Consider the following 12,090-nt stretch of genomic DNA (forward strand, 5'->3'; position numbering starts at 1 on the left):
GGTGAAATGCTGCGATATACCCTTTCTCCTATACATACAATATGGGACCTCTGTTATGTACTAAATACAAGCAGGATAAGGGATTATTTTAGCCAAGCTAAATGATGGAATCAGCCAAAAATGGGGACAGAAGGATTTTGGCTCAAATGTGCACACTTTTTTTATTCATTATAAAAGTGTGTGGATATATGCTTATTTATTGAAATGTTTTCATTGTGCAAATTAAACCTGCCTTGAGGCAGACTTCATTTATTTGCTGGCAAGTCACATGAATTTTCTTTCTCTTTATTTACTGAACCATTCTTAAAAGGAAACTAATCTCCTGAGAGACCCTGCATTATTCCCCTCACTGCCCTTTTGCATTAGTTATACATTCAAGGCTCCAGTCCTACCTGTAGGTATGTTAATACAAGCCCTTCCATGTGTGTAACATTCAGACACAACAATGCACTGTGCCTGAGGAGCATCTTTGCCTGTACTTATTTTTAGTGGGTCCTTGCAGATATTAACTTCTAGTATTCAGTATTTTTACAAGTGTTCTGGAAGAAATATAAAATCAACACTTGGAAACTATAGTGATCATTGGGGCAAAATAATGATGAGGATGGAACTTAGCAACTTAGCAAAACACATTTTTCAATTACATCCATTATATTATGGTCTATATGCTGTAGAAGTGGGTTAAAACACAAAAAGAACAGAGACTGTATGCAGAGAAGCTGTAGCTTTGAAAAGGCTCTAGAGATTACTTTTTCTAGTTAAACATGAGCTCCCTGTATAACTCTTGCTAAAAAGAAAGTGCTTTTAAGAACTCAGCTGAATAACTTTAAAGAACATTGAGAGGTAACTTGATCCCCAAGTGTCTATACAGGAAGAAAAGATGTGATTTGGCTCTTTTTAATCTAGTGGGGACTAAAGACCTACATGGCTGTGATCTAAAGCTAGGAAAACACAAATTGAAAATAAGGTGCATAGAGTTTGACAGTCAAGGTAATTAGGCAGTAGTTTGGTAAGAGGTGTGGTAGGCTCTTCATGAGTTACTTTTTAAAATCAAGACTGAATGTTTCTTTAAAAGTCATGCTTTGCTTCAGCTACAAAAAGTTGGAAATTACTGTGTGAAAACTGTTGTATGATGTAGAGTCTTGCCTATAGTCTTTTCTAAAAAAAAAAAAGTTGAGTATAGAACAGAGAAGGTTTCATATAAAGTGTAGAAATTTCTATCAAATACAGGTTAAATTGCATTGGCAGAGACAGTTTTATTCCTGTCTTTAACCCCAATACAAAACAGTTTAAAAGAATTGGGTTATCATCTGTCATGTATCTGTCATTCCTCAGTGAAATCTCTGGCTTTGCTTACTGTTGCTTAATGCTTGGAGGATGAATACAAGCATTAAGCAGACAGATAATGTACTGTTTTTGTCATGCTATTGGAGGATATCAGATGACATTGGGAAAATACAGAAAAATAACTTGATTATAACAAAAGTCAAAGTAATTTGCTTGCATAGGTTGAAAAAACCCCAAATGAATATGAAAGCTCCAAACAAATTATTGAGTATCATTAATATAAAAGAAGATAAAGGTTGCTTGAATTTAACTTTACATGAAACATTGATTTTCCTGAGGAAAGACATACCTGGATTACATAATTTTTAAATCAGTAGTCAAAGAGAAGAGTATTTTAACCACAGAACAGCCTCCAAAAATAGAATCTTTCAAATTTAGAAAAGAAATACTCCCCACTCTCCTATTTCCTGTATCTTCTTATGAGAATTTGACATTTACAACAAGCTGCTTCAACATAGATAAATATAATCAAAAGATTCCCATCATTTCAAGCAGAGATGTATTTTTTTATGCTTCATTACTTTAAGAATTCTTTCAGGCCTGAATACTTTTGCTCTTTCATGGAATAAATTCACTGGGGAATATAGACATAGAGGTGGAGACTGGAATTTCACACCTTGTGTCCCGACAACCTGAACAGATGACTTGATATACATTTATCTTTTTATTTTTCCACTAAAAAACTTGCCAAAAAAGTAACATAATCCCTGAGGCAGGCAATTTTTTTCTTTCTTCGCTCAAGTACTGAGAGGATAAAATGTTAGTGACTAACACAGACAATGCAGGATATATCTGCCAAATCACTAGGCCAAATAAATAAAAAATTATGCTGGTTTGGGAGGGGACATTGGCATGTGGAAATTTTAAAAGAAATTGTTTCATATCCATCAAGATATATCCTGCTAGCCAATGAAAAATACTCTTGAGTATTAAATGAAATGTAACCCCTTCCTTAAGTCAGAATTATAATTTATCCATTTTTATTTATTATATATAGCTAGTTAGCTAAAAGATCTCAAATAATAATAACTGGATAATTAATGTTATGAGGAAAAGTGAAATCTGGAGCAAAATCTCACCTTGCTGAAAACCATATGAATGGTTTCTAAAACTAGATTTTAAATATTTAACTTCTAGGCAAATTGAAAGAATGGTCCTTAGTACTGTATGGAACATCCATCCAGCCTTACTCACCAAGAAATGATTTTCCAAAAGTGGAAAGAGTGCACTCTAGTCTGCTCGAAGACCCTACAGAAGATTATGGAACAGATGACTATTCAGGTATGTTCTTTGAAGTATCATTCATTTACTCTGATTGTGCATTTATTGAATGCATAATGGGTTGAAGGAGTAACTTGAGACTCTGTATATATAAAATGTTACTGTCATAGGACTTTGTATTGTCAATATATGATCAGATATTGTCAAGACTCCTGGCTTGCTTACTTGATGTGTTCCCTCTTCTACATTTTGTGCCTCTTGGTCTTTTTGCATTAATTCAAGACTAGGATTCTGATCCCACAGCAGAGTCTGTGGTCTTTCTTGCCTGGGAAACAATTACATGGTGCTGAAATACTAAAATAAACGAATTAATTTATTTTAAATTAAATAACTAATATTAGTCAAACAGAAACAATATCCATAATCAATATAATGAACCTTTCATGGATTTTCTCTGACTAGAAGAATAAAGTTATATTTATATTTCATTTAATTAGTTAGAATTGCAGTGGCACAACTGATAATAATTATGCAGAATTTATAGTAATTATATATAGAAAAATTAATATTCTGAGGCTAAAACATGGTGCTGACAATGTCTACTAAAAAAAAAGTTACATCAGGATTTTCTCATAGGGGGATGGGAGTAGTGGGAGTTAAGTGAAACTGTTTCTTAAATTAAAATGAGAATTATTTGTTTCTTTATTTAAAGTTTTATATTTATATTTTACCCTTATGAGTTTGTAAGCATAGAGTTATAGAATTTTACAGTACAGTTAACATACTATGAAGAATGCACTGGTTTTTATATATGTATATATAAATATATATACATGCACACAAACACACATATATATGTATAACATTATCTTATACATCTCTGCTGTTTTCCATAGAAAGGTTTTAGAAGGAAAAAAAAACATTTGGAAGGAAGAGAGCTATTCAGGCATGGACTGGATAGATGTCTTTCTCTGGTGTCTATTTCAGTCATCACCACCATACTGTAGAAGGGGAAGATGGAGAAAATAGGTTAACAGAAATTACAGAGTTGGGAGAGAGATTCAGAGCCTTGGCTGTTTATTGCAGGGAAAGTGAAGAGCAGGGTTTGAGGTTTAATGTAAAAGAGTGGATCCCAGCTCTAGGGAACTATATGAATCACCTAAAGACAGTTACCTCAGCTTGCACATGTGCTATAATACCAACATGTAACTTGTATCTCTGATGATTGCTAACTTCTTATGCTTTTGTTGTATGGAACAAACTCACTTTACGTCAAGTTTGCCTGATGTTAAGAGGAATCTCGAGGAGGCTGGCAAACTCAAAGCATTTCATTCACCAGAGAGCAATGATCCTAAAATAGTTATGAGTTTACCCGCATGCCCTGTTCCCCATATGTAAAGGCAGGAGTCAACAGTCCTCTCCTCCCTTAGCTGGAAGGACCTATTTGAAAACTGTAAACATGAGATTCAGGTGAGATGGAAGATTAATTAGCTAAGGCATGTAGCAGCACAGAGGGAAGATAGTCCGGACCCTGGGGGGTGGTTCACTTTGGTTGTGGTAGCTGCCTGGACCAATTGTCACCCACTTAGTAACCAGAGTAGCCGCTAATCATGTTATTTGTCATTTATGTTGACCTGTTTGTGACAATGATGTAGCTAATCATTCCTTATTATGAATTCCAGAAGCCTTTGAACATCTCTGAATAAAAATCAAAATTATTTGTTACTCATTAGGAAAGCATATGTTTGGATCCAGAAATAGTTTCTGATAGATTCTATAGTGGATACCATACTTGCTAAAATATTATAAATCACTGTGGGTAGTTATTGAGGCCCAGATCTGCAAAAGTCTTCAGATACTAAAATCCTCTTTTCAGTGGAGCCAAATTACTATTTGGACTTCAGATCACATAGGGAAACAGAGTAATTGCATTCTGCATTAAAATACCATGTTTTAAAGGGTACTAAGCACTGAATGAGAAGTGTTCTCCCCCCCCCCCCCCCCCCCCCCGATTTTTGGTTTTATTATAGGTCCCTGCAATGCAGAATGCAGTAAAGTAGGGTGTGATGGGCCAGGACCAGATCATTGTACTGACTGTCTGCACTACTACTACAAATCTAAGAACAACACACGGTAGGACCAAGAGAAAAATCTTTACTTCGTAGATTCCTTGGTGTATATCATAAATTCCTTTCCTCTTCTCTTTGCTGCAGTCATGGATAATTTATTTTCCTCTGAATTTGACAATTTTTCTTAGGAGTTGGAAAAAATAAAAGCTAATCAGAATTTAAAGTATGGCTTTCAAACACCCTTCCCTGATTATTTCCTCATCTCTTGATTATTTTTCATAAGGTGGCTATATATATAACTGTGATAGCTACTACAGTTTCTGTGACTGAGTTTGTACAAGATAGGAAAAGATGTAGATGGTTAAAAATGATACCATATGACTCTCTGACAAGGCATTTGCCATGAGATAGCATATGCTGTAGGAAAACAAAACAGCCAATAAGAGAAGAGGCAGATTGATGCAATGCTTGGGAGGATTACATTTTAGTAAACATGTGATCATTAGAAAAGCAGGAATGCTGAGAAATACTTCTGCTTTGCAGTCATGGTCCAGGAATTTGGTGGCAGGCTATTTCATTAACAACTATACTTTCTCTTCCCTGCTGTCTGCAGAATCTGTGTTTCAACCTGCCCACCTGGTCACTACAATGCAGACAAGAAACGCTGTAAAAAATGCTCACCCAATTGTGAAACCTGTGTTGGAAGCCACAGTGACCAGTGCATGACCTGTAAATCTGGCTACTACCTGAATGAAGTAACCAATAGCTGTATTACCAACTGCCCCGTTGGGTTTTACCTGGATAAGAGTTAGTATTCTTTATTGTTTCTTTATTGTGGGCTACAGAATTTTGTCTGGGAAGGTTGCTGGAATACTTACAAGCAAGGAAGGTGTATGTTGATGTATTTATCTCTTATCCTACTTCTCCTAAGTTGTTAGATGCCAAGTGTGATCAATAACCTCCTCAAAAATTAACCTGGAATCTGCCTAGATTTTAAAAATCATGCCTTGTGGTAGGATATCTTTTCTGCTTGTGGCTAGGAGTAACAGTAGCAGAACAAGGGCAGTTCAAGAACAAGTCAGCTGTAGGACAGAATTGGTTACCACTACTCCAGAAAGGGATGGGCAGCACCCAAATTCTGAACATGAGGCATTCCCCATGTCGCGGTTTAACCCCAGCCAGCAACTAAGCACCACGCAGCCGCTCACTCACTCCCCCTCACCCAGTGGGATGGGGGAGAAAATCGGGAAAAGAAGTAAAACTCCTAGGTTGAGATAAGAACGGTTTAATAGAACAGAAAAGAAGAAACTAATAATGATAACACTAAGAAAATGAAAACAGTAATAATAAAAGGATTGGGATATACAAATGATGCACAGTGCAATTGCTCACCACCCACCGATCAACGCCCAGTTAGTCCCCAAGCAGCAATCCCCCCGCCCTCCCCCCCCCCAGTTTCTATACTAGATGTGACATCACATGGTATGGAATACCCTGTTGGCCACTTTGGGTCAGGTGCCCTGGCTGTGTCCCCTCCCAATTTCTTGTGCCCCTCCAGCCTTCTCGCTGGCTGGGCAGGAGAAGCTGAAAAATCCTTGACTTGAGACTAAATGCTACTTAGCAACAACTGAAAACATCAGTGTTATCAACATTCTTCTCATACCTAGCTCAAAAACATAGCACTGTACCAGCTACTAGGAAGACAATTAACTCTATCCCAGCTGGAACCAGGACATTCCCCCATACTTAAATGCTGTGGCACCATCAAGACCTTGTGCACATAGAAGAGACAGATGAAAAATCCTGCATGGCCACTGAACTGGTACTGTAAAAAAAAAAAAATAGAGTCCTCAGATGTAAAAAGTGCTTGTAAATATATTTCTGGCATACTTAAGTAACTGCAGTGATGTGATTATCCAAGAGCAGTAATTGTCTACCATGTGAGACACCTGGCTTCAGTTTCCTCCTGTGGTTGCCAATTAGAGTGCCTGTGTTTAATTTCCATCTTTAGCTAACAAAAATACTTAGACATATATTCATTCATGTGCTTAAAATCCACTGACTTCAGTTAGCTTTAGACACACGATTAAAAGATAAATATGTGCTTGAGAGCTTTATTCAACTGGATGCCTAACTTTTTGCTTTCTGTATCATGAAACTGTGTGTTCATTTTCAAGGATTAGCAAGAGCAGGTACTAGGGTTTTTTTCCATTTTCACTGTGGAAAACTACAGTGAAAGTAATTCCCTTCCACCCAATCCAGGTGGATAGATGAAAATTTAGGATTAAATACGAATGTCAAGTTTTATTTCTCAGAGGGGTACATGGCACTGCAACTGTATTGGGTGTATGTGGCAAGGTTTCGGTAGTGACTGGCTGCCAGAGTGGCTTCTGTGGGAAGAGGTAAGGGGCTGCCCTGTGCTAGATACAGCTGGTTCCATCTGGCTGGGCAATGACCCCACCACAGGCCAAAGTTGAGACAATCAGCAAAGTTTATGGTAACTTTGTGAAAACATATTTAAGAAAGGGTAGAAAATGCTGGATGGTAAGAGGAAGAGGGAACAAAAAGAGTGAGATACAACAGAGGGAACACCAAGGTCAGAGGAGGAGGAGGTGCTCCGTGGTGGAGCAGATATTTTGTGCAGCCCATGGAGGACTGATGCCGGAGCAGATGGATATTCCTGAAGGAACTGCCACCTATGGAGAACCCACACCAAAGCAGATTTTCCTGACTGGACTACAGCCTGTGGAGAACCTGTGCTGGAGCAGAATAAAAGTGTGGGAAAGAAGGAACATCAGAGAGACTGCTATGTACTGACTATAACACCCACCCCCACTCCCCCCCATGCTGCTCAGGGTAATAGAGGAGTCAGGAGTGAAGTTGAGCCTGGGAAAAGGGGGAGGAAAGGTGGTGTTTTAATGTTTGTCTTTTTGATTCCCACTATCTGAATTAGTAATTAATGTTTAATTTTAATTGGCAATAAATTAATTTTCCCCAAGTCGAGTCTGTTTTGCCTGCAATGGTAATTGGTAAGTGATCTCCCTGTCTTTATCTCAACCCGTGAGCATTCTCATTCCTGTTCTTCCTATTTTCTCCCCCCTGTCCTGCTTCGGGGGGTGTGTGGTGTGAGTGAGCAGCTGGGTGAGAGTTTGGCTGTTAACCAAGGCTAACCCACCACAGTATTTCAAAAGGAAGGAGGTCTGAAGACAGAAAGAGAGAGAGATCTCTTCAAGTAGGGAGCTTTTGAGATGAAAAGGCAGGTCTTCAGTAATTTATGTCTTCATTTTGTTAAGATCAGAAGTGTTTGTGCAGGTGTGTCCTTGAACACCAAATCAGGTAAGACAGGACAGGTTGCTTGTATGGAAGGCGTAAGAGGTAAATTGCAAGAGGGTCACTGGAATGCATTTGCATTCATCACTGTATATCGCTGCTATATGAAAAGACTATTGAATTCCATATTATAAATAGTTAATCTACATTAAATACAATTATGAAGGTTTTTTATCAACCTCAAAGCATGATTTTTTTTGTAAGGGTACAACTATTACTTCAAATGTTTAGAAACAATTTAAACCATTTGATGCTTGATGGGAAAAGCTAATGATAGCAGAATATAGCTATTTTAGTGTAGCTTGCTGCTTCTATTCCTGATGTCAAGCTAGAAAGCAATAAGTCATGTAATAATTTACCCATATAATTTTATGAAATATAACTGACTGGGGTTTTCTGGGCTGTTTTCTTTTTTTCCTTTGTAGATAAGATTGTTTGCCGAAAATGCAGTGAAAACTGTAAGATATGTGTTGAATTCCAAATCTGCACAGAATGCACACATGGCCTAAGGTAAGGAAACGATGAATGTAACTAAACACAAATACCTGAAGAGGCTTATGAGTCTATGGATACGTAACAAAGACAGTTACATAGCTATTTAACCTTGAGTGGTCCTCATTTCATGTGTTCCATTGCTGTTTAGATTTTAATATAGTCTTTTCTTGTGCCATTATGTGCCATTATGGCTAACAATGGATTTTTTAGAAGATCTTTCATTTCAAGTAAAATAGAAGCCACAGTCATATGGAAAACTGATTTCTTCCCTTTTTTGACCTACAGTGTGGCAGTTGAGGATTATTTTAGAAGTAGAGCTGGTGAACTGTATTAATCCTTCTGATTCATTCCTGTGATAGTTAGAAACTATTTTCTTGTCTTTATTGTATGTCTTCATACATCCAATCATTCATTTATCTCAAGTATCTTAGGCTCAATTCTATTACGATATAATGTACACATATATTAAATAGCAGTGGATGTCTTTTCTTGGTAGGAGGACTTAATAATTCCTGTGTATTGGTTTTGTGTGGCAAGGTTTTGGTAGCGGGTGGGGTTACAGGGGTGGCTTCTGTAAGAAGCTGCTGGAAGCTTCCCCTGTGTTCGACAGAGCCCATACCAGCCGGCTCTAAGACAGACCCGCTGCCGGCCAAGGCCGAGCCAATCAGCGATAGTGGTAACGCCTCTGTGATAACATTTTTAAGAAGGAAAAAAAGTTGGGACAGACGGTATTCGGCAGCCGGAGAGAGGAGTGAGAACATGTAAGAGAAACAACCCTGCGGACACCAAGGTCAGTGAAGAAGGAGGGGGAGGAGATGCTCCAGGCGCCAGAGCAGAGATTCCCCTGCAGCCCGTGGTGAAGACCATGGTGAGGCAGGCTGTCCCCCTGCAGTCCATGGAGGTCCACGGTGGAGCAGATATCCACCTGCAGCCCGTGGAGGACCCCACGCCGGAGCAGGTGGGTTCCCGAAGGAGGCTGTGACCCCGTGGGAACCCCGCGCTGGAGCAGGCTCCTGGCAGGACCTGCGGATCTGTGGAGAGAGGAGCCCACGGAGCAGGTTTTCTGGCAGGACTTGTGACCCCGTGGGGGGCTCACGCTGGAGCAGTCTGTGCCTGAAGGACTGCACACCGTGGAAAGGACCCATGCTGGAGCAGTTTGTGAAGAACTGCAGCCCGTGGGAAGGACCCACGTTGGAGAAGTTCGTGGAGGACTGTCTCCCGTGGGTGGGACCCCATGCTGGAGCAGGGGAAGAGTGTGATGAGTCCTCCCCCTGAGGAGGATGAAGCGGCAGAAAATAACGTGTGATGAACTGACCGTAAACCCCATCCCCGTCCCCCTGTGCCGCTGGGGGGGTGGTAGAGAATCCGGGAGTGAAGTTGTGCCCGGGAAGAAGGGAGGGGTGGAGGGAAGGTGTTCTGAGATTTGGTTTTATTTCTCATTACCCTACTCCGGTTGATTTGTAATAAATCAAGTTAATTTTTCCCCAAACTGAGTCTGTTTTGCCTGTGATGGTAATTGGTGAGTGATCTCTCCTATCCTTATCTCGACCCACAAGCTCTTTGTTATATTTTCTCTCTCCTGTCCAGTTGAGAAGGAGGGGGAGTGATAGAACAGCTCTGGTGGGCACCTGGCATCCAGCCAGGGTTAACCCATCACATCCTGAAACTGAGAGATAAAGTCCACAAAGAAGCAGTGTGCGTTTCAAGCTCCTTTATGAATGAATTTTCTTTTGTTCCAAGCAGCAAAGGTCAAAAATCTTATGAAAGTCATAAAGGACTGTATGCTGGCTTTATGCCACTAAAAATATGAAATCAGTATTCAATCTCTGTAGGGGTTCTTTCAGAATACAGGTGTTCTATGAGTGTTTTAACATTGAGCTTTTACCCTCTGTCAAAGTGGATTTTCATCTTTCAGTTAGTAAAAGCTGAATGTTGTTTCCACAACATCGATAGCTAGATTCCTTTACATTTTTTAAAGGAATTTTCATTTCTCTGTATTTACGTTGCATTTAGGGGTTTTTTTTAAGTGCCTGCAAAATTCTTATTACAAATATATCTATTTTTTAAAAGTGACCCTTTAAAGAGGAAGTATGATCTAATGGGAAGGAAAGCATGGAATCAAATCAGAACATCAGTCTATTTACACTCTCTGTGAAATAGGAGTATCTACTTCCCCCTTAAAATGGAATTAAATTTGTAATCCATATTAAGATTTTAGAGAATTTCAACAGACTCAGCATTGGTGTTCTGTGTATCTGAGAAATCAGATTAGTAAATTAGCAATTTAGAAGTTCCTACAATAGGCAAAATATATCAGAAGGTCTAAGATTGCAACTTTGCAACTTCATAGGACATGGTCTCTTAAAAAAAAGCTATGCCCACATTTTCTTTATTTCTCAGGAAATGAGATTATGTACTTCCCTGTCAACTAAACACAAACATTAGCTTGTAGCACCACTGAAGAAAGGAGATAAGCCTATTCTGCATGAGAAGAGAAAAATAAACTGAAGGAAAAAAAAACCCACCTGAGAAGAACCCAAATTTCATGTTTTCTTGGGCAATATTAGCAAGCTGAGACTGTTTTTTGGCAATGTTTATAAAGAATACTGTGTGGGTGTGACAAATAAATGGAGCTTTGTAGGACATGCATTTCATATTCCCCAGTTGTTCAACACTTGCTGCTCTTTCTTGGCAGTTATCTATGGGCAGGGCACTGGATGGGACTTGGGAGACCTGGATTTGAGTTCTGATCCTGTTATTAGTCCATTAACTAAACTTGGGCAAATCATTAGTTTTTTCCATCTGTAAAAAACATGATAATTCTACCTGCCTTGTAAAGTACTTTGAGATGTGTGGCTGGGGAAAAATAATAATCAAGCAGGTTTTGCTGCATTTGTTGAATTACTAATTTAAACTATTTTTCTTTCCAAACTGGGATCATATGCACTCCTGAAAGTTTCCAGTGGTGCTGAGCACACACAACTTTTATTGGATCCAGTCAGTAAAAGATTAACACCCGCTTTGGGTGGTACTCCCTAGAGCTACAGGGAATTTTGAGAGATATGACTAAATTGGATGAAAGCTGAGATTCCACAGAAGATTGCAAACATGTCAGAGAAGTCCTAGCTTAAGAACCACCCCCTGCTCTAGGCACCTTATAACATGAAAGCTACTTAGAGAGAAGCATGGAAATGTGACTCTATGCTATCCTTTTTTCTGTTAGTCGCTATTTTGTACTATCACTCAAAAGTGCCTGCAGGCAGAATACCTCTAGCTGTAATCTTGACAAATCTCCCAACCTATGCAGAACCAGTATTCAGTTAAGAGATTTGAAAGAAAACTGCTATTGCAGAAAGAGGTGATTACCTTAATTGTGAATCTAATCTTAGCCTGTGCTGTAGCATGGTATCAGGAGATGCTGCTGGTCTTTCAAGAGAAGCAAGCGTGAGATCTTGTTAACAAGTCCTTTAGCATTTTTTTTAATGCAGTGGTGCTGCCCCTCTGCCAAATTCCTCATGGGCAATTGTGTTTTCCATGCCTGATTTTTCAGTATTCTTTGGCACTGTTTATTTTTTTCCATCCTCTACTACTTGGTAGTATTTACTATGACTTTGTAAACAGCTGTTGT

The 12,090-nt window shown here is 39.0% G+C and overlaps 1 protein-coding gene across 1 annotated transcript in view; it reads left to right on the forward strand.

Annotated features, from left to right (window-relative positions):
* Window positions 1–12,090, forward strand: part of LOC128136235 (proprotein convertase subtilisin/kexin type 5-like) — a 277,385-nt gene that overhangs the window by 259,794 nt on the left and 5,501 nt on the right. Inside the window, exons 14-17 of the mRNA XM_052775477.1 lie at window positions 2,485–2,628; window positions 4,599–4,701; window positions 5,251–5,444; window positions 8,393–8,477. Of these exons, the coding sequence (XP_052631437.1) occupies window positions 2,485–2,628; window positions 4,599–4,701; window positions 5,251–5,444; window positions 8,393–8,477 (526 nt within the window). The remainder of the gene's footprint in view (window positions 1–2,484; window positions 2,629–4,598; window positions 4,702–5,250; window positions 5,445–8,392; window positions 8,478–12,090) is intronic.

The sequence above is a fragment of the Harpia harpyja genome, chromosome W, assembly GCF_026419915.1.
Source record: "Harpia harpyja isolate bHarHar1 chromosome W, bHarHar1 primary haplotype, whole genome shotgun sequence".
Lineage (NCBI taxonomy): Eukaryota > Metazoa > Chordata > Aves > Accipitriformes > Accipitridae > Harpia > Harpia harpyja.